The sequence below is a fragment of the Oncorhynchus mykiss genome, chromosome 5 (assembly GCF_013265735.2).
Source record: "Oncorhynchus mykiss isolate Arlee chromosome 5, USDA_OmykA_1.1, whole genome shotgun sequence".
Taxonomy (NCBI): Eukaryota; Metazoa; Chordata; class Actinopteri; order Salmoniformes; family Salmonidae; genus Oncorhynchus; species Oncorhynchus mykiss.
In genome coordinates this window covers 32,680,010-32,702,656 of record NC_048569.1, presented here as the reverse complement: position 1 = coordinate 32,702,656, position 22,647 = coordinate 32,680,010, and the positions used below count along the sequence as shown (strand labels likewise).

The following is a 22,647-nucleotide window of genomic DNA, read 5'->3' as shown; positions in this document are numbered from 1 at the left end:
TACACACAGGATCCCACTCACTCACCCATGACCGCAACACCACCACTAAAATATGCTCAAATACCCTGCATTTGTCCTCTCCATTCACAAATTCACTGGCGACATCAACAATTTGTCAAGGTTACTATGGCAATGGTTTCTGTCCAATGAGAGAAGGGGCTGGACTCATGTGACAGAGTAAAGGGAAAGATGGCGGGAGGGGAAAGAAACTGATTATTTCTATTTACCAATTAGTGGTTTGTCTGCTGAAGTCATTGCTTGTAGGGGGGACATCATGTTCACAGAGAGTCCTTCTGTTTGGCTAACCCTAAAATCTGCCTATGCATTCAGAAAGACATGTGGGACCGTGTTGAGGTATATTTAGAGCCATCTGACTGTCCATGAAGAGGAGAGGTCATCAGTCCCTATATAGTCACATATACCCCAGGATACTTACTCTATACAACAGACAGGGTTCAGATTTCAATTTGGTTCAAGACAAAATCCCTAGACCCCTACTCAATGTCTCATTTGATGACAAGATGTTCCCACAAGGTGAATTTGGGTAGCAATTGATTTTATGGTACTGTTACCACCAGTGTTAGAATGGCTTTAGGTACTTTGATATAATTCACACAATTTCATAACCTATTACCAAATGCCTATTGCAGGGGCTTGTTTAAATGAACCCCCCCCCCCCAAAAAAGTAATTCATTCTGTAGATTATTACTGGGTAATTATAATTTAACCATGTTGTTTCTAAATTAATACCTGATCATTTGCATACCAGCAAGCAAAATAATGTGTTAGATGATCTCATGGTTTTGCATTAAGATCATGTCCTGATGATGTTGGTTGGAAATAAACCTGTAGTGTCAGAGATGAGATATCAACACAAACAGATGAGTGGGAATAAGAGGAACTGGACACTTCTGTTCTGGAACAGGAAGAACATGCATTCACACATTTCACTTAAACACAAAAACAGTTTAATGAATAAATAACATCACAAACAACCACAATGAACAGTCTGATTCATAGAGATGGGACTGTGACCCTGGAATAAGAGAAGGAATGTCTTCCTATGTACCTGAGGAAGAGATTGAGGGATAGTTTCCCGGACACAGATTAAGCCTGGTCTTGAAATAAAAAGAGAATCTCGATTGAACATGTTTCCCAATCCAGGATTAGGCTTAAATCTGTGTCCAGGAAACAAGTGGGTAAGGAAAACCTGATTCTAGGCAGGCTCTTAGCTATCTTAATTAATTAAGCCAATATCCATGGTCCTACCATCATCTGCAACCAAACACCATCAAGGAGCTTGTTTTATTGGTTGCCTTTAAGCAGGATAACCCTGCTTTAGAGGCGGTTTGTGCTGTAATGTAACCATCTAAAGATGCCAAACTGGAATATATTTTCACAGTGATATGTATTATCTAGTAACCAATAGCAGTGTCAACATTTTATGAAACCAGAAACATTCGAATACATAAAATATTCAATACATCATATTTTAATATCATTAGTATATCGAGTCATATAAAGGCAAGAGCCATGTATTTACACTACCTGTTGTGGAAAGGCAAGCTGTCATATCCCCCTCAATTCTTCCTATAGTAGTAAACATCCATGCATTAATAAATAGTGCATCAATTAAAAGTGATAAAAGCTACAGTGGCAATAATAGCCAAACAGGCTTTTTAAATTTAATTTCTCAAAGGAAACTCTAGTTTCAGTACACTTCAGGTAAATCTATGAATAATCTATTGGATTTCTGTCCTCCATTTGGGAAACTTCAAGTGTCACTGTGAAAGACTGTGCAAAGGGTTTAAGAAGTTAAGATAATGCATAGGTTAGAAAACAACCTGCAAAAATCATTTAAAAAAACCTTCCTGTAGGGATTTTTATAACTAGAAGAGGAGAATAGGTGATTGTACAAACATGGGCTATATTTCAACTTATGCTCAATTGAACATATTTTCTGGTTTTGAACTGTTTGAAACCATTTGCTGATTCTGAACACACCCCAGTGGTTATTTTGCAGTAATGGGAACAGGGTCAACGCTTCTTCCCATTGATGAGTTTACTATCCCCTCATGCAAGTGACTATATTGAAAAGAGCATATACATTTGTATTATATGCACTTGCCGTGGTCACACAGACAGAAATAGCTTAAACATGTGGCACACTTTTTCAACCATCACAGCAAGCAAAATAACTATTGACCTTGGTCAAGTGAAGTTGGAGACTCTGGGCCTAAACTCTCACAAGGGAAAGATGTTATTCTTTTTAAAAATGTATGTTGTGCAACTGTATACACACTGACCCGAGAGGGGAGTTTTTAGGCAGACAAACATTAAGAGAACATTAGGAAACGTATCGGATCTCTTTTTTTGGCTCCTGACAGGATTCTACTATCTTGGTCAAGTAAAGCATTAAAAGGAACCAAAACATGACCAGGGAAGGGGCCAGCACTGCTGTCTAATAAAGTCTGTTACAGGCCATGTGTGATCCTGGTTCGCATTCTAGTAGAAACCAAACCACAGTTCACCTTTTGGGCTACACATATAAACAGAACCCCCTTTAGCAGTCTCCACCTCCATCCACCTCCACCTGATTCAGTTCAGGGACTACCTCTCCTGCCCACCCCCCCCCCCTGTTGTCTCCGTCAGACTGGCCCACTCCCTGCTCCCTGGGGGTGAGGGGCTCTGTGTCACTGTCGTCCCCTTCCACCACGGCTGTGTAGTCACTTTGGGTAGAGGTGGGGTCCCCCGGGCAACTCAGGCTGATCACGGAAGCCAGGCAGGAAAAAAGTAGGCCCAGAATGGCAATGTAGAAGCTCTCCCCTGGGTAAGCCTGCATCCCCACTGCCCCTACTTGGCTTCTGGTGCCAGGCCTAGGAGACCAAGACCCAGACCCGGGCCAGGTCCAGCCCCCTACCCAGTCCCACAGTAGCCCAAATTTGCCCTCCTGAAGGTTGCCGCTGATGACGTACAGGCAAGCCCCACACACTCCCAGCACGGACATTAGGAAAACAACTGGGGAGAGTGGAAGGGAGAAAAAGAGACAGAGGGAAAGGGAGAAAGAGAGCAAGAGGATGATAAACTAATTAATCCCAGAGAGAACTAGAGAGAGTGATGTAAACCAGCATGGCTCTGCAAACATGACTCATGTCATTTTATGACACTTCATATTTTATGAGACCTGTGAGAGTATACTTTATGTTTTGGATCATTGTCTTGTTGGAAGACAAATCTCCGTCCCAGTCTCAGGTCTTTTGCAGACTCCATCATCTTCCAGAATGGTCCTGTATTTGGCTCCATCCATCTTCCCATCAATTTTAACCATCTTCCCTCTCCCTGCTGAAGAAAAGCAGGCCCAAACCATGATGCTGCCACCACCATGTTTGACAGTGGGGATGGTGTGTTCAGCTGTGTTGCTTTTACACCAAACATAACGTTTTGCATTGTTGCCAAAAAGTTCAATTTTGGTTTCATCTGACCAGAGCACCTTCTTCCACATGTTTGGTGTGTCTCCCAGGTGGCTTGTGGCAAACTTTAAACAACACTTTTTATGGATATCTTTAAGAAATGGCTTTCTTCTTGCCACTCTTCCATAAAGGCCAGATTTGTGCAATATACGACTGATTGTTGTCCTATGGACAGAGTCTCCCACCTCAGCTGTAGATCTCTGCAGTTCATCCAGAGTGATCATGTGCCTCTTGGCTGCATCTCTGATCAGTCTTCTCCTTGTATGAGCTGAAAGTTTAGAGGGACGGCCAGGTCTTGGTAGATTTGCAGTGGTCTGATACTCCTTCCATTTCAATATTATCGCTTGCACAGTGCTCCTTGGGATGTTTAAAGCTTGGGAAAATGTTTGTATCCAAATCCGGCTTTAAACTTCTTCACAACAGTATCTCGGACCTGCCTGGTGTGTTCCTTGTTCTTCATGATGCTCTCTGTTCTTTTAACGGACCTCTGAGACTATCACAGTGCAGGTGCATTTATACGTAGACTTGATTACACACAGGTGGATTGTATTTATCGTCATTAGTCATTTAGGTCAACATTGGATCATTCAGAGATCCTCACTGAACTTCTGGAGAGAGTTTGCTGCACTGAAAGTAAAGGGGCTGAATAATTTTGCACGCCCAATTTTTCAGTTTTTGATTTGTTAAAAAAGTTTGAAATATCCAAAAAATGTCGTTCCACTTCATGATTGTGTCCCACTTGTTGTTGATTCTTCACAAAAAAATACAGTTTTATATCTTTATGTTTGAAGCCTGAAATGTGGCAAAAGGTCGCAAAGTTCAAGGGGGCCGAATACTTTCGCAAGGCACTGTACTAACAATTGGATACAGCGAAATTGGGGAGAAAAAGGGGTAAAATAAAAATAAAAAAAGAGCGTTGGACCAGTAACCGAAAGGTTGCTGGTTCAAATCCCTGAGCAGACTAAATAAAAAATAAAATAAAAAATAGGCTACTGTCTGGTAGCAGAAATAGAAGACAAATGTCAAACAATCTCTTCTTTGAGCAAAGCACGTAACCCTAATTGCTCCTGTAAGTCACTGTGGAGAGGAGTGTCTGCTAAATAACTAAACATTTCAAAATAGTTCAGTATAGTGATAAAACCCTCAGAAAGAGAGACAAACAGAGAAAAAGAGCGGCAGCAATTGAGACCGAACGAGAAAGAAAAAGAGAGAATAAGAAAAGTGAGACAAAGGGAGAAAAGTTAGGTTACCAGTGGAGATGTGGAGTGACACCACCAGTCGAGGGTGGGACATCCCAGTCCCCAAGAAGTCCAATAAGAAGGAGGAGCTGGAGAGCAGGACAGCAGTGTAGCACAGAGCCGCCAGGGCATAGAGCAGCCACATCCCCCAGCCGTTAACACCACCCAGAGGACCTACAGGGAGGGAACACACACGTCTCAGTCAACTACACACACAACACACTCCCAGGCTTCTGCATAAGCAGAAAGTAAATACGTTTAAGATCACAAACATGAGTACAGTACATAGGCCTTACCAGACATATGTGGGTGCAGTTAAACTGTAGAAAATGTGAACTATACAGTGTCAAAACAGATGACGACTGTCTGGTAGCAGAAATAGAAGACAAATGTCAAACAATCTCTTCTTTGACGGTCCAGTCTTGCCCTTCCCTACCTGTGTCAGTGATGTTCTGGGCAGCGTGCAGTGTGAAGGCCACTCCATAGATGATTTGTTTTCCTCCGGGGTCAGTACTGTTCCTGACCTGGATCCAGTTGGGGTCAGCGATGGACGTGCACAGGGACACCAAAGTAAAGCACTGGCAAACCGCAGCCGGAGACATGCTCAGAGTCATGGCTGGAAGGGAGACACAATGTATCCCCATCCATAACAATTTGTACAGTCAACTGTTGCTCAGAGAATTTGCAAAAGTTGCCAAATACATAGATGTAATGTCACCATTTAGGCAAGGTGTTTTACTAGATTGTCTAACTGTTTCAGACAAATCATGTGTATGGTTAGCTGTAATAATATGACTTCAATGGATGTACAACTAAGAAATAAGAAGAGTTTATGCAATAAATAACCACGCAGCACAGAATGCTGTTGCAGGTTGTAAGAACATTTGACACTGTAAACCTGAAGTTGGGAAACTTGAAATTAAGAAGTGAGAGATCTGTGGAATGGGTCGGTATTATTAAGGCATCTGTCACTTAACCCGTCACTTACCAGCAGCTAGACTAGCACTAACCCACTATAAGATGAAAATGTAGACTAGCTAGCTACTTGCTGCTAAGGGATAACCTAGCCAAGTAAAACACAACTCTACAATGTACTTCACATCAACATAGTGGAGTTGAGTTTTACTTGGCTAGGGATAACCAAGTGCCACAAAAAAAAAGAAAGTAATGTGACAACTGAATTGTCTATTGTTCAGCATATTGTCTGAAAAGCAAGCTAAAGTGCCATCAGAAAGTATTCAGACCCCTTGACTTTTTACAAATTTGATTGTGTTACAGTCTGAATTTAAATTGGATTAAATGTAGATTTTTGTCACTGGCCTACACACACACACAATACCCCATAATGTCAAAGTCAAATGATGTTAGACATTTTTACAAATGTAATAAAAATGAAAAGCTGAAATGTCTTGAGTCAATAAGTATTCAACCACTTTATTATGGAAAGCCTAAATATGTTCAGGAGTAAAAGCATGAGATGACTACCTCATCTCTGTACCACACACATACAGATAATTGTAAGGTCCCCCAGTTGACCTGTGAATTTCAAATACAGATTCAACCACAAAAACAAAGGAGGTTTACCAATGCCTCACATCTATTGGTAGATGGGTAGGGGGGAAAAGCAGACATTCAATATCCCATTCAATACACTTTACACTACAAAGACACAGGCAGTTGCCAGAGAGGAGAGAAAACATCAGGGGTTTCACCATGAGGCCAAACAGTTACAGAGTTTAATAGCTGTGATAGGAGAAAACTGAGGATGGCTCAACAACATTGAAGTTACTAAACAATACTGACCTAATTAACAGAGGGAAAAGGAGGAAGCTTGTACAGAATAACAAATATTCCAAAACATGCATCCTGTTTGCAGCAAGGCACTAAAGTAATACTACAAAAAATGTGGCAAAGCAATACTCTTTTTTGTTGTTGTCCTGAATACAAAGTGTTGTGATATAGGGCAAATGCAATACAACAAATTACTGAGTACCACTCCCCAAAGTACTGTTTTCTGGCATCTTGAAGGCTGCGTTGTTATGGGTATGCTTGTAATCGTTAAGGACTGATGAGTTTTTCAGGTTAAAAAATAAACAGAATGGAGTGAAGCTCAGGCAACAGACATCCTAGAGGAAAACCTGGAAAGCTGACTTGACCACCAGACAATGGGAGATTAATTCACCTTTCAGCAGGACAATAATCAAGGCCAAATCTACACTGAAGTTGCTTACCAAGAGAGTGAATGTATCTGAGTGGCCAAATTAGTTTTGACTTAAATCTACTTGAAAATCTATGTCAAGACCTGAAAATGGTTGTCTAGCAATGATCAACAACCAATTTGACAGAGTTTGAAGAATTTTGAAAACAATTATGGACAAATTATGCACAATCCAGGTGTGGAAAATGTAAGATTTACCCATGAAACCTCACAGATGTAATCGTTGCCTAAGTCGCCTCTAAAAAGCATTGAATCACGGGTGTGAATACTTATGTACATTAGATATTTCTGTATTTCATGTTCAATAGATTTTTTTAAAATTCTAAAAACATGTTTTCACTTTGTCACTATTGGGTATTGTGTCCAGATGGGTGAGGGAAAATCTATTGAATAAAATGTTTTATTCAGGCTGTAACATAAAATATGGAATAAATCAAGGGGTATGACTACTTTCTGAAGGGTGTGTAGTCAGGTTGTACATGTGCAATTTCGCAATGCCTATCTCGTGTCCTGAGAATCAGTTGTCAATCAAGTACCTATAGCAGGCTAGCTAGCATGCGCTTGCTATTTCAGATGCACGCGCACAATAATAACTCTACACAAGCTTGTTCTTTCGGAAATAGCTAGGCTAGCGTTACTTACCAGAGATACGAATACAAGGAAATCCACGAACATACAATCTATTTCTTTAAATGTATATAAGTGCCTCACGGGTGTGGCTAAATATATGTTTTTTTCTGCGCTGACATAATCTAAAGCCAATTCAAAGCACGGAATTATCTAACTTTAATTTGGCTAAAGCTGGCTCGTAGACGGTCTTCCGGGATGACCGGAAATTACAATCACGAGTGTTGTCGATGTTGTCACTAGTTACCACAGCCACAAAGGCTATATCGTAAAACTTCCTGAAAACAATCATGTGTCTTTTGGTCTTTATTTAAGATTACGGTTAGGCATGAAGCTAACGACACCGCTAAGGTTAGGTGTAAAATCATATTTTTAAAGGATAAATTGGTTTATGACTTTGTGACTGTGGTAACTACTGACGACCCGAGTGCAACGGTGTGCAAACAATTAGTCAGGGATATTATGTAATTAACTAGCAAATCCAACAAAGCGTAAATTAGTATTTTTGCATACTGTACTATTATATACCCGTCTCTGACAGGTTCATATTTATCCCACCAAGGAATCAACAATATGCTAAGAAATCTGGAACATAAATCTGCTCTAAGATTGCAATAATGTGCAACGTACTCAAGGTATAACTGTGGGTAGTGATTGTATGGCCGAGTTTAAGATACAAATAAATATGGGCTGGAAATAGACATAAAAAGAGGAAACATCCAAAATCCAATTCACATGTCGACTTTATTCATATACAGTCCGTATACGGAGTATAATGAGAACTCTTAAAATAATCCAATAATTCAGTGTATGAAATTATAATTCTGTCTGTACCAGTCTGTACCAGCATGAGTGTTGTCTAATCTGTTTGTTTATGCTTCATTACTTATCCGAGTTTGGCATCACAAATCTGTCAGCATTGAATATTTCAGGTTTTACTGTAGATTGATGAGGGAGTTTCTAGCTTTGGCAAACTCTGTCCTCAATGTGTTGTGTGTGTGTGTGTGTCTGTATATTCCCCATTAGGCGGTGTTTCGTATCTCGGGCGTGAGGTTGATGAGTGAGTTACTAGCTTGGGCCAGCTCGCTGATAGAGACCCTCCCTCTCTGTTTGATGAACTGAGCCACAGCGTTTAACTCTTCTGGCGTGATGGAGATAAACTTCCCTCTATCGTCGATCACTCCTGAAGAAAATAATGAGAATAAAGACGGTCAGACAGCAGAGAAGCAAGAGTGCCTGACTGTACTCATTTACTCAGAGAAATAATGTTAATTTTGGCACACACTTTTATTCACTTACCTGTGAGTTCACCATCAGCTAAGAGGTCCTGCAGTCTCGCAATTGCATCCTGTGAGCAAAGATTAGTTATGATGACCAATCTCCCTTCTCTCAACCACCACAAAAAACACTAATATAACCTTGAACCTTGTGGAGACACAATCTGACACACATATTTCAAAATGAGAACAGACCATTGAGTGCAGGAATCATAGTCCTGCACTCATGTCACCCTTTGATAATTTTCCTGCCATCACCTGTGTGCGCATTCCAAAGTGTGACGCCAGGTCTTCCAGCAGTACTACCTTGGAGTCCTGAGAGATAACCAGAGGAAAAGAGGGTAAAAAACCTATACGTTGTTAACAATAAAATGTCACAATAAGGTGCAGGGCAATCGACTTGCTTGTAGGGGGGCAAGGAGACTCCCTGCTCTGCTAAAACCATTGACAACTGTGTGCCTTTTTCAAGGGAATGTTGAATAAATGTTAAGTATTTGGTTGTACATCACCTCTTGAACAGCAGTCAGAACTACACATTTCTGATTATTCCATACAAAACAATTGCTGACATTTACTGTAGCTCTATCATCATAATTATTCCGCAAATAGCCTACCTGCATGCTTTTCCTCACCAGTAAACATCAATTGATCATGTGATTTCAGATACAGTTGAAGTCGGAAGTTAACATACATTAATTTCTTGTTAACAAACTATAGTTTTGGCAAGTTGGTTAGGACATATACTTTGTGCATGACAAGTAATTTTTCCAACATTTGTTTACAGACAGATTATTTCACGGTATCACAATTCCAGTGGGTCAGAAGTTTACATACACTAAGTTGACTGTGCCTTTAAACAGCATGGAAAATTCCAGAAAATGATGTCATGGCTTTAGAAGCTTCTGATAGGCTAATTGACATCATTTGAGTCAATTGGAGGTGTACCTGTGGATGTATTTCAAGTTCTACCTCTTTGCTTGACATCATGGGAAAATCAAAAGAAAGCCAAGACCTAAGAAAAAATTGTAGACCACAAGTCTGGTTCATCCTTGGGAGAAATTTCCAAACGCCTGACGGTACCACGTCCAGCTGTACAAACAATAGTACACAAATAAACACCATGGGACGACACAGCCATCATACCGCTCAGGAAGGAGACGCGGTCTGTCTCCTAGAGATGAATGTACTTTGCTGCAAAAAGTGCAAATCAATCCCAGAACAACAGCAAATAACCTTGTAAAGATGCTGGAGGAAACAGGTACAAAAGCCTCTATATCCACAGTAAAATGAGTCCTATATCGACACAACCTGAAAGGCTGCTCAGCAAGGAAGAAGCCACTGCTCCAAAACCGCCATAAAAATGCCAGACTACGGTTTGCAACTGCACATAGGAACAAAGATCATACTTTTTGGATAATGTCCTCTGGTCTGATGAAACAAAAAAAAGAACTGTTTGGCTATAATGACCATCGTTATGTTTGGAGGGAAAAGGGGGATGCTTGCAAGCCGAAGAACATTATCCTAACCGTGAACCACAGGGCTGGCAGCATCATGTTGTGGGGGTGCTTTGCTGCAGGAGGGACTGGTGCACTTCACAAAATAGATGGCATCATGAGGGAGGAAAATTATGTGGATATATTGAAGCAACAGCTCAAGACATCAGTCAGGAAGTTAAAGCTTGGTCGCAAATGGGTCTTCAAAATGGACAATGCCCCAAGCATACTTCCAAAGTTGTGGCAAAATGGCTTAAGGACAACAAAGTCAAGGTATTGGAGTGGCCATAAAAAAAGCATGTCAAGAAGGGCTTGACTGCTGATGTACTGTTAGCTGATCATGTTTACGCATATTGTGTTGCAGCCATGCTGTGTTGTTTTCGGTCTCTCTTTATGTAGATTTGTGGTGTCTCTTGTGACGCATGTTTGGTCCTACATTTTTAATCCTGCCCAGGTCCCCGTAGGAGGCCTTTTGACTCTTGTTAAATAATAATGTGCTTAATTTACTTGACTAGTTAAATAAAAAATGCTATAAAATTCAAATATTACATTGCAATCTACCGGTAGACATGTTGCACAGTTGGCAAAACAAACTATTCATACCTCAACTTATTCCACATTTTGTTGTGTTAGAGCCTGAATTCAAAATTGATTACAGATTTTTTCCTCACCCATCTACACACAATATCCCATAATGACAAAGTAAAAACATGTTTTTAGAAATCTATAGAAAATAAAATACAGAAATATCATTTACATAACTATTCACACCCCCGAGTCAATACTTTGTAGAAGCACCGATTACAGCTTTGAGTCATCTTTGGTAGGCATGTATCAGCTTTGCACATCTGGATTTGGGAATTTTCTCCCATTCTTCCTCAATGATTTTTTCAAGCTGTCAATTTGGATGGAGAGTGGCGGTGAATAGTAATCTTCAAGACTTTCCACAGATTTTAAATGAGATTCAAGACTGGGCCACTCAAGAACATTTCACATTCTTGTTCTGAAGCCATTCCAGTGTTGCTTTGGCTGTATGCTTGGGGTCATTGTCTTATTGGAATGGAAATCTTCGCCCCAGTCTAAGGTCATTTGTATGCTGGGGGAGGTTCTCATTACGGATTTGGCTCCATTCATTGTTCTCTCTATCCTTACCAGTCTCCCAGTCCCTGTCGCTGAAAACCATCCCATAGCATGATGCTGCATGGTAGGGATGGTGTTAACCAGGCACAGCTCACACCCGTCTTTCTCCACACACAGCGTTTTGCATTCAGGACAAATAGTCCAATTTGAATTATCAGTCCACATCCAGGCGTGATGTCATGTGCTTTTTATCTCAGGAGTGGCTTCTGTTGGGCCACTCACCCATAATGCACAGATTGGTGAAGTACTGTAAAGACTTGTCCTTCTGGCAGGTTCTACCATCTTAGCCAAGGAACTCTGTAGTTCTGTCAGAGTGATCATTGGGTTATTGGTCACCTCCCTGACCAAGGTCCTTCTTACCCGGTTGCTCAGTTTGGTCGGACGGCCAGCTCTAGGCAGAGTCTGTGTAGTTCCATATTTTGTCAATTTTCCAACGACTTAGATCAATGTGCTCTTGGAAACGTTCAACACTCTAGTAATAGTGGTATACCCTTCCCCAGATACATGCCGCATTACAATTCTCTGAGTTCTATGAACAGTTCCTTGGATTTCATGGTATAGTTTCTGCTCTGGCATGCCTGTCAATTGTGGAACCTTACAGTACCAGTCAAAAGTTTGGACACACCTACTCATTCTAGGGTTTTTCATTATTTTCTACATTGTAGAATACTTCTGAAGACATCAAAACTATGAAATAACACATATGGAATTATGTAGTAACCAAAAAAATCTAAATATATTTTATATTTGAGATTCTTGAAAGTAGTCCCCCTTTGCTTTGATGACAGCTTTGCACTCTTGGCATTCTCTCAACCAGCTTCATGAGGTAGTCACCTGGAATGCATTTCAATTAACAGGTGTGCCTTGTTAAAAGTTAATTTGTGGAATATCTTTCCTTCTTAATGCGTTTGAGACAATCAGATGTGTTGTGACAAGGTAGGGGTGGTATACAGAAGATAGCCCTATTTGGTAAAATACCAAGTCCATATTACGGCAAGAACAGCTCATAAGCAGAGAAACAACAGTCATTACTTTAAGAAATGAATGCCAGTCAATCGGGAATATTTCAAGAACTTTGAACGTTTCAAGTGCAGTCACAAAAACCAAGCGCTATGATGAAACTGGCCCTCATGAGGACCTCCACAGGAAATGAAGACCCAGAGTTACCTCTGCTGCAGAGGATAAGTTCATTAGAGTTACCAGCCTCAGAAATAGACAATTAACTGCACCTCAGACTGCAGCCCAAATAAATGCTTTAGAGTTCAAGTAACAGACACATCAACTATTCAGAGGAGACTGCGTGAATCATGCCTTCACAATTTCTACAAAGAAACTACTAAATGACACCAATAAGAAGAGACTTGCTTGGGCCAAGAAACATGAGCAATTGACATTAGACTGGTGGAAATCTGTCCTTTGGTCTGAGTCGTCCAAATGTAAGATTTTTGGTTCCAACCGCCGTGTCTTTGAGACACAGATTTGTTGAACGGATAATCTCTGTATGTGTGGTTCCCACCGTGAAGCATGGAGGAGGTGTGATGGTGTGGGGTGCTTTGCTGGTGACACTGTCAGGGATTTATTTAAAATTCCAGGCACACTTAACCAGGATGGCTACCACAGCATTCTGGTTTGCGCTTAGTGGGACTATCATTTGTTTTTAAACAGGACAATGACCAAACACACCTCCAGGCTGTGTAAGGGCTGTTTGACCAAGGAGGAGAGTGATGGAGTGCTGCATCAGATGACCTGGCCTCCACAATCATCTGACCTCAACCCAATTGAGACGGTTTGGGTTGAGTTGGACCGCAGCGTGAAGGAAAAGCAGCCAACAAGTGCTCAGCACACGTGGGAACTCCTTCAAGACTGTTGGAAAAGCATTCCAGGTGACAACCTCATGAAGATGATTGAGAGAATACCAAGTGTGTGCAAAGCTGTCATCAAGGCAAAGGGTGCCTACTTTTAAGAATATAAAATATATTGTGATTTGTTTAACCCTTTTTTGATTACTACATGATTCCACATTAGTTATTTCATAGTTTTGATGTCTTCACTATTTTTCTACAATGTAGAAAATAGTCAAAATAATGAAAAACCCTTGAATGAGTAGGTGTGTCCAAACCTTTGACTGGTACTGTATATAGACAGGTGTTTCTTTCTAAATCCTGTCCAAACAATTTAATTGGCCACAGGTGGACTCCAATCAAGTTGTAGTGACATCAAGGACGATCAAAGGAAATTGGATGCACCTGAACTCCATTTGTAGTGTCAAAGCAAAGGGGTGTAAATAGTTACGTAAATTAGATATCTATTTAATTTTCAATAAATCTGCAAACATTTCTAAAAACTTTTCACCTTTTCATTATGAGATTTTGTGTGTAGATGGGTGAGGATTAAAATATATTTAATCAATTTTGAATTCAGGCTGTAAGAACAAAATGTGGACTAAGGGGTATGAATACTTTGAATTTATCTTTTTTAGTTAACTAGGCAAGTCAGTTAAGAACAAATTCTTATTTACAATGACAGCCTAGGAACAGTGGGGTGCCTTGTTCAGGGGCAGAAAAACAGCTTTTTACCTTGTCAGCCCGGGGATTCAATCTAGCAACCTTCGATCTAGCAACTGGCCCAATGCTCTAACCACTAGGCTACCTGCCGCCCCATGAATGCACTGTAGTGGTAATGTATTTTTTTCTCCAACCAACGTAGGCCTACCTAATTAAGTTAACACTATTCCCTTTTCAACATTGTTTTTAAGAGTGTTTAATCACAATTACTGTGGACAGACATGATAGGCTACATTGATTAATGGACGATGTCAAATTGGCTACCTTGCTAATAACAGATCATGTCAATATGGTTAGTTAACATTCAGGGCATAAACTAGATGGCTTTATCCAAAGTGTTTGATTTGCTTGCCATCTAGTGGTGATGACATAAGTCCAATAAAGTTACAAATAAAAAAAATGGTTAGGCTATCCTCACGCTTCTGAAATGACATGATCAATTGATCATGAAAAGCATGCAGTTAATTGCTATAGCCTATAACTATGATAGAGCTAAATGTGGAATAATCAGAACTGTGGTAGGTCTGACTATTCTCTTCAAGAGGTTATGATGTTAAAACTAAATAGTTAACATTTATTTAACATTCCCTTTAAAACAGCACATTGTTGTTAAAGGTTTTAGCGGAGCTGAGGGTCTCCATGCCCTGACGAATTGAGGCTGTTCTGCGGGAAAAAAGGTGGTGCAACTCAATATTAGGAAGGTTTTCCTAAAGTTTTGTACACAGTGTATATGGTACTGGTTAGGTTCCTGCTCATACCTTGATGTACTGGATGAACTCTTGTAGAAGATTGCGTGACTATAAAAAAAGAACAAACATTTACATAAAATAGGGATTTCATGCCAGGAATCCAGGTTACCGAGATTTACCACCCAAAACTACTCCCTTTTCCCGGGATAAATAACTACGAGAAACCGGTAAATTATTTACATGAACAACAGTGTGAAATGGAACTGTTAAATTACATGCGATGTCTAAATGTGGCTTCTCTATGGCCTCTGCATGATGAATCAACCTTCAGGGTGGGGACAGACAGCCCATCTCAGTATGGAGTGCAGTTCACAATGCATGGAGACCTATCATCTCATGGTAACAAAATATTTTTATTTTGACAGGTAGGTCTACATTTGCTGCAGCATAACCTACACTACAGTAATATAAAAAGACAGAATGCTTGTCTAATTTACCCAACTCCATCTGGCTTTCGGGGGTGACCTTGTTTTTTAATTATAACGATTTTTTTATTATTGCAGCTGCTGAGTTTTAAAACAGCCTATCAGTCAAATATCATTGCTTTAAAATCAGTGCACCCGGAGGCACTCTCTCCCAACGCCATTGAAATTTTATCCAAACTAGATAATCCTGTTCTAAATTGATATATATATATATATATAAATAATTGATGTCATAACCTACCTATCTTTCAGGTAATACTGGCTTCTCCTTAAAAAAATGCTCCTTAGCTCTTGGGAGTCCCATGCAGGAAAAGCTAGACTAGAATAGTTTGCTAAGGTGGCTTATGGTTGAGAAATTAACAGTAAATTGTCTGCCAACAGCTCTGGTGGACATTCCTGCAGTCAGCATACCAACTGCACGCTCCCTTGAAACGTTATAGTGGTCTTTTATTGTCATCAGCTCAAAGTGCACCTGTGTAATGATCATGCTGTTTAATCAGCTTCTTGATATACCACACCTGTCAGGTAAATGGATTATCTTGGCAAAAGAGAAATGCTCACTAACAGGGATGTAAACAAATTTGTGGGCATACGGCACAACACTTTAGAGAAAAACTTTGTGCGTATGGAAAATGTATGGGATCTTTTATTTCAGCTCATGAAAACAACACTTTACATGTTGCGTTTATATTTTTGTTCTCTCTCTCTCCCTCCCCCCTCCCTCCCTCCCTCCCTCCCTGGGCCAACAAAAGGGGGACAGTGGGCCGCCAGTTGCCCAGCCCCAATCTACTTGATAAAAACGGGTTCATGTCGACAGCCACCTAAACCGAACTATGTGAATACACTAGTAAACTACCTCTTCCTCTGTGACATCATCAGCTTCACCCTGCTCCTCGACGACAAAGGACTGTTTGAGCCTTAGGTACTCCTCTTCCTCCTCCTTCTCCTGCTCCTCTTTGGCCCGCCGCTCCTCTTCCTCCTAAACAGAAAATAATAATTGGAGAAAGAAGGAATGAGTGCAAGAATGGGAATAAGAAGTGATGTGTCTACCTGCATCTGTGTTCAAAAGAGTGAGATAGTGTGTGTGTGTTTATTACCTCTTTCTGCTCCTGTTGTCTCTCTTTCTCATCCTCCTTGCTTCTCTCCTGCTCTCGGAGCTCCTGCATTTTCTTCCTTTCCTCTCTCTCTGCCAGCTCAGCCTGAGGAACACAGCATCAAACCTAGTCGCCAAGAAGAACACTTGCAAACATAAAATACAATGATTTGAAAACGCAGGGTGGGTCAAAGCAATATGGTGGATGCCCTTCACCTGCCTGGTTCTATCACAGCACTGCAGCTGAGAGAAGAAGCAGTGCTGCTGAAGGGAGAACGCCATTTGAGGGGAGAAAGCCATTGTAGACTTGACTAGGGCAATATTTGTTCATGGCAAACAGGAAAACAAGAAGCAGATCAAACTCTTTGGTCCTTTAAAAAAAACTGCTGTATGTAAAATCAAATCAAGTTCAAATCAAATGTATTTATAAAGCCCTTCAGCTGATGTCAAAGTGCTGTACAGAAACCCAGCCTAAAACTCCAAACAGCAAGCAATGCAGGTGTAGAAGCACGATGGCTAGGAAGAACTCTCTAGAAAGGCCAGAACCTAGAAAGAAACCTAGAGAGGAACCAGGCTATGAGGGGTGGCCAGTCCTCTTCTGGCTGTGCCAGGTGGAGATTATAACAGAACATGGCCAAGATGTTCATAGATGACCAGCAGGGTAAAATATTGTGTGCTATAGCTGGAAAATAAATGTGACACTGGATGACAACATAATTATGTTTGTTTCCAGCATTAGGGCTGTTTTCCTAAAGAAGTTAAATCCGCTTCATGTTTTGTTTCCTTGCCACAATACTAACGAGTATTGTGATACTGGTATCGTCCCGGCCCTACTGTTGATTGACATGCTACTGATAACATATAATGGACAATCTCCAATGGAGAACTGTTGTCCAGCTGTTCCAGAGAGTGGTAATACCTCTCTCTGAGCCCGTTTGGCTTGTTTCTCCTCCAGTTTCCTCTGCTTCTTGGCTCCAAGCTTCCCTGTGGCCTGGAACTGCTGTTCCTCCTCTTCTTCCTGTTCCTCCACAGCCACTTCTTCTACAGGGCTGTCCTCTGAAGGAGCATTCACACATTTGTGAAACTTCATTTTCACAGTAGTAACACATGTGATACTCGTGTGTATGTCAGATGTGTTACCGTTGTCGGATGCGTCCCTCTGGGCTCGCCTCTGGGCCATTACCCTGCTGTTGAGATTTCTACGGCGCCGGGGCATGCCCGCCCCACGCTCCTCGGCCACCTGCGGGCGAGGAGCTGCCACCCGAGCCAACACATCCTGCCTCTGTTCACGATCAGCTGGAGAGAGAGAGAGGGGGGGTTGAATTACAGAGTATCGGGTCAATTTAGGCCCAAAACGAGTGCACATATGCGGAGAGGTAAAGGGCAGGAGACATGGGGAAGAGTTAATGGAGGGAGTCAAGGAAGGCAGATAATGGGAGCACAGATAGACTCGATTACGTTTACTAGTAGAATGTAGAGGAAGAGAATAGGGGAGGGAGACTTAAGTATAGCAAGAGAAATAACGTAAATAAACTTGTCGTCAACATGTTCCTTAGTCAGCTACAACAGTAGCTAGCTAGCTAACGTTAGCTAGCTACATTGAGAACTGACAGGTCATGACGAGCAAGTGACAGGGAAAAAAATAAACACCCAAACAACCTCTACTTTTAACTTGTAAATAGCCAGTGGTAAACACGAATAGCAACGCGATTGCTAACGTTAGCTGTTTTAGTATTGGTGTCGTTATCCAAAAGCTTGGTAGCTACAGGTAACTCCTTACCTTCCTCTGTTTTTCCTCGTACCTTCACAGCAAAAACGATCAACACAATAAGGATTGCTGCAGCAATCAAATACACCACAATGTCCATTGCAAATTTAAAATGGCTATTTCAGATTCTATGAATTTCACATTTCAAACTATCTTCTCCACCATGACAGACACGTATGTTGTGTTGTGCTTCAGCCACCCACGTCACGTGATATTCTTCTTCTTTAAGTTTTGATTGGCGAATCACAACCAACTAATAAGTGCATACACCGCCATCTACTGTGCTGGAGTGTGAGGCCGTTCACGACCTACCGAAAACACCATATTATCTTAATTAACTAACCCCGAATTTCGAAGAAAATAAATATTTCCCTAACAAACCTCTCTACTCCCATCACCCCCACCCAAAATATCACCCACTCCACATTCAAGTCCAACCTCTCTGACCCTGTCAAACAACCTCTCATTCTACATCATGCATTTCACAAAGTAATAATACATGTTCAAACGTTTCCTCTGCCATACAGCCATTACACATTCCAGTACCATGTTTCCCTATCAATTTCAAAGACAAATTATGCCCTAATCTCATCCAACACAACATAACGTCCTCCCTTCTATTCCCATTATATGACACTACCTCCCGTACAGATTTCCTTGTACTATAAACATTTCTGCCATCACTACTTTCACCCCATTGTCTCTGCCAGCAATCGAACCCATTTTTCAGAATACATGTTTTAATTTCCCCTCTTCCCAACTACACCTGTATATCCACAATATTTTTTTTCAATGCTTTTTTGCTATTATGAGCAGGAATCCAACAGAACTGAATTTCAATACCATTCTTTTGTAATCCAGCAACAGCATAAATATTTCTAACCATAAAGCCTCACGTTCTGACTTTCCTGATTTTAAACTGCACAAAACTAATACAGAGTCCGAACATATTACTACTCTTCTTGGTTGCACCTCCTATGTCCATTGCAATCCAACAATTATCGCAACCACTTCATTGAATATACTGATACATCATTTGTTAGTCTCTTGCATATATTAACATCGAACTCAAGAATAAATACACCTTCTCCTGTTTTCCCATTCATAGGATCCTTTGAACCATCTGTATACACTGCAAGGCAAGAACTAAAATAGGAAACTCTGTCACCATCGATAAATCCACTATAATTGAGAATTTCAATAAGCATTTTTCTACGGCTGGCCATGCTTTACACCTGGCTACCCCTACTCCGGTCAACAGCACTGTACCCCCAACAGCAACTTGCGCAATCCTTCCCCATTTCTCCTTCTCCCAAATCCAGTCAGCTGATGTTCTGAAAGAGCTGCAAAATCTGGACCCCTACAAAACAGCCGGGCTAGACAATCTGGACCCTTTCTTTCTAAAATCATCTGCTGAAATTGTTGCAACCCCTATTACTAGCCTGTTCAACCTCTCTTTTGTGTCGTCTGAGATTCCCAAAGATTGGAAAGCAGCTGCGGTCATCCCCCTCTTCAAAGGGGGGACACTCTTGACCCAAACTGCTGCAGACCTATATCTATCCTACCCTGCCTTTCTAAGGTCTGCGAAAGTCAAGTCAACAAACAGATTACCGACCATTTCGATTCCCACTGCACCTTCTCTGCTATGCAATCTGGTTTCAGAGCTGGTCACGCTCAAGCCACGCTCAAGGTCCTAAACGATATCTTAAGAAACAATATTGTGCAGCCGTATTCATTGACCTGGCCAAGCCTTTCGACTCTGTCAATCACCACATCCTCATCGGCAGACTCAATAGCCTTGGTTTCTTGCCTCGCCTGGTTCACCAACTACTTCTCAGACTGAGTTCAGTGTGTCAAATCAGAGGGCTTGTTGTCCGGGTCTCTATGTGGGTGCCACAGGGTTCAATTCTTGGGCCGACTCTCTTCTCTGTATACATCAATGACGTCGCTCTTGCTGCTGGTGAGTCTCTGATCCACCTCTACGCAGACGACACCATTCTGTATACTTCTGGCCCTTCTTTGGACACTGTGTTAACTAACCTCCAGACGAGCTTCAATGCCGTACAACTCTGCTTCCGTGACCTCCAACTGCTCTTAAATATAAGTAAAACTACATTTATGCTCTTCAACCAATCGCTGCCTGCACCTGCCGCAACAAAGCATCCTTCCCTCATGCTGCCAAACGTACCCTCTTAAAACTGACCATCCTACCGATCCTCGACTTCGGCGATGTCATTTACAAAATAGCCTCCAATACCCTAGTCAATAAATTGGATGCAGTCTATCACAGTGCCATCCGTTTTGTCACCGAAGCCCCATATACTACCCACCACTGCGACCTGTACCCTCTCGTTGGCTGGCCCTCGCTTCATACTCGTCGCCAAACCCACTGACTCCAGGTCATCTACAAGACCCTGCTAGGTAAAGTCCCCCCTTATCTCAGCTCGCTGGTCACCATAGCAGCACCCACCTGTAGCACGCGCTCCAGCAGGGATATCTCTATGGTCACCCCCAAAACCAATTCTTCCTTTGGCCGCCTCTCCTTCCAGTTCTCTGCTGCCAATGACTGGAACGAACTACAAGAATCTCTGATACTGGAAACACTTATCTCCCTCACTAGCTTTAAGCACCAGCTGTCAGAGCAGCTACCAGATTACTGCACCTGTTCATAGCCCATCTATAATTTAGTCCAAACAACTACCTCTTTCCCTACTGTATCTATTATTATTATTATTATTTTTATTTCTACTTTGCACATTCTCCCACTGCAAATCTACCATTCCAGTGGTTTACTTGCTATATTGTATTTACTTCGCCACCATGGCCTTTTTTTTTGCCTTTACCTCCCTTATCTCACCTCATTTGCTCACATCGTATATAGACTTATTTTTCTACTGTATTATTGACTGTATGTTTGTTTTACTCCATGTGTAACTCTGTGTTGTTGTATGTGTCGAACTGCTTTGCTTTATCTTGGCCAGGTCGCAATTGTAAATGACAACTTGTTCTCAACTTGCCTACCTGGTTAAATAAAGGTGAAATAAATAAATACAATTTTAAAAAGGAAGTTAGGCTAGCAAGCAAGCATTTTAGCCAGGTAGCATAGGACAACAACAAATAAAAGCATTTATTGTATGACAGAGTGATAGACCGTTTTGTCAACATGAAAGAGGAGGAGGGTGGTGTTGGCGTTTCTCTACAAGTAGAGTGAGTCAACATGTTTTTTCTACTTGCACGAACATAAATCAGAACCATGGGCATCCACATCATATTTAGTTTATGTTGATTGGACTAAATTGTTTTTGGTATCTTTTAGTTGTCACTGTAGTAGACTAAGTATAGGTGATTTGATGATGTTGAAATAGTAGATGGAGCTCCTGTTTTGTAATATATTCCATTTTGGAGATGTTTTTTTGCTAAGCGACTTACAGTTATGCATGCATACATTTTACATATATGTGGCCCCAGGAATTGAACCCACAACCCTGGCAGTGCAAGTGCCATGCTCTACCAACTGAGCAATACAGGTTTTCTTTGCAGTTTGTGGTAACTCTCTGTGGTTCTAAATCAATAGTTGTTTACTGGTCCGAAAATGTCTGAAATATTAACTTGCTTGACGATGCTGTAGGTCATGTAATTGTTTTTTGCATGCAATATGCTTTGTGGACTTCACTGGATCAAGGTTGCTCTCCGGTTTTGTGATGAAACAAAGGTGTGGTTGAATTTATTCTGCCACTGTGTCTTCTTATTGTCTTGGCCTTTAGGCATATATCACAATCACAAAGCATATGAACTTAGAGGTTATAGAGCAAACAGCTCAATTATCACAACACATAGGCTGTAATATGGTTTATTTTTCTGGCTTATCCTGTGATTTTACTCACGCACCGCTACTACAAAAGGCCCACATTGAAAAAAATAAAAGCCACCCAAGCCATAGACTTTTCTCTCTGCTACCACATGGCAAGTGGTACCAGTGCATAAAGTCTGGAACCAACAAGACCCTGAACAGTTTATAAGTCTGCTAAACAAGACAGCTAAATAGCTAATCAAATGGCTACCCGCACTGACTCTCTTGCACTGACTCTGTGCACACATACATACTGTACTTACACAGACACTCCAACACACACATACACCCACACAAACATGCTCACATGTGCATATTGATACCACACACACACACTTTCACACTCATCCATAGGCTGCTGATATTGTCTATTCTCTATCCTGTTGTTTAGTCCCTTTACCCCTACAATATGTACGGCTACCTCAATTACCTCGTAGCCCTGCACATTGGCTCGGTACTGGTACTCCCTGTATATTGTCATGTTGTCTTTTTACTGATTATTGTTATTTGTTACTCACTGTGTATTTTATTTATTCCTATTTCATGTTAACTCTGCATTGTTGGAAAATAACCCATAAGCTTTATTTAACCAGGTAGGCTAATTGAGAACAAGTTCTCATTTGCAACTGCGACCTGGCCAAGATAAAGCATAGCAGTGTGAACAGACAACACAGAGTTACACATGGAGTAAACAATTAACAAGTCAATAACACAGTAGAAAAAAAAGTAAGCATT

At 41.1% G+C, this 22,647-nt stretch overlaps 2 protein-coding genes across 3 annotated transcripts; both read right to left on the bottom strand.

Annotated features, from left to right (window-relative positions):
* Positions 1-945: 945 nt before the first annotated feature.
* Positions 946-7,910, bottom strand: LOC110523626. The gene is made up of 4 exons (XM_021602495.2): positions 7,569-7,910; positions 5,145-5,324; positions 4,721-4,882; positions 946-3,018 (listed from the first exon to the last, which is right to left on the bottom strand). Exons 2-4 carry the CDS (start codon positions 5,320-5,322, stop codon positions 2,564-2,566), a joined length of 795 nt encoding a protein of 264 aa, XP_021458170.2. The 5' UTR covers positions 5,323-5,324; positions 7,569-7,910; the 3' UTR covers positions 946-2,563.
* A 368-nt stretch (positions 7,911-8,278) lies between these two features.
* LOC110523625 (DDRGK domain-containing protein 1) lies at positions 8,279-18,349 on the bottom strand. 2 transcript variants are annotated; one of them, XM_021602494.2, is made up of 9 exons: positions 18,075-18,349; positions 17,435-17,590; positions 17,214-17,350; positions 16,299-16,400; positions 16,058-16,180; positions 14,786-14,824; positions 9,089-9,145; positions 8,853-8,901; positions 8,279-8,736 (listed from the first exon to the last, which is right to left on the bottom strand). In XM_021602494.2, the coding sequence occupies exons 1-9, from the start codon at positions 18,160-18,162 to the stop codon at positions 8,576-8,578; spliced, it is 912 nt and encodes a 303-aa protein (XP_021458169.1). In that variant the 5' UTR covers positions 18,163-18,349; the 3' UTR covers positions 8,279-8,575. The 2 variants fall into 2 exon arrangements, with proteins under 2 accessions (XP_021458169.1, XP_036833190.1); XM_036977295.1 differs by lacking the exon at positions 14,786-14,824.
* Positions 18,350-22,647: the final 4,298 nt, after the last annotated feature.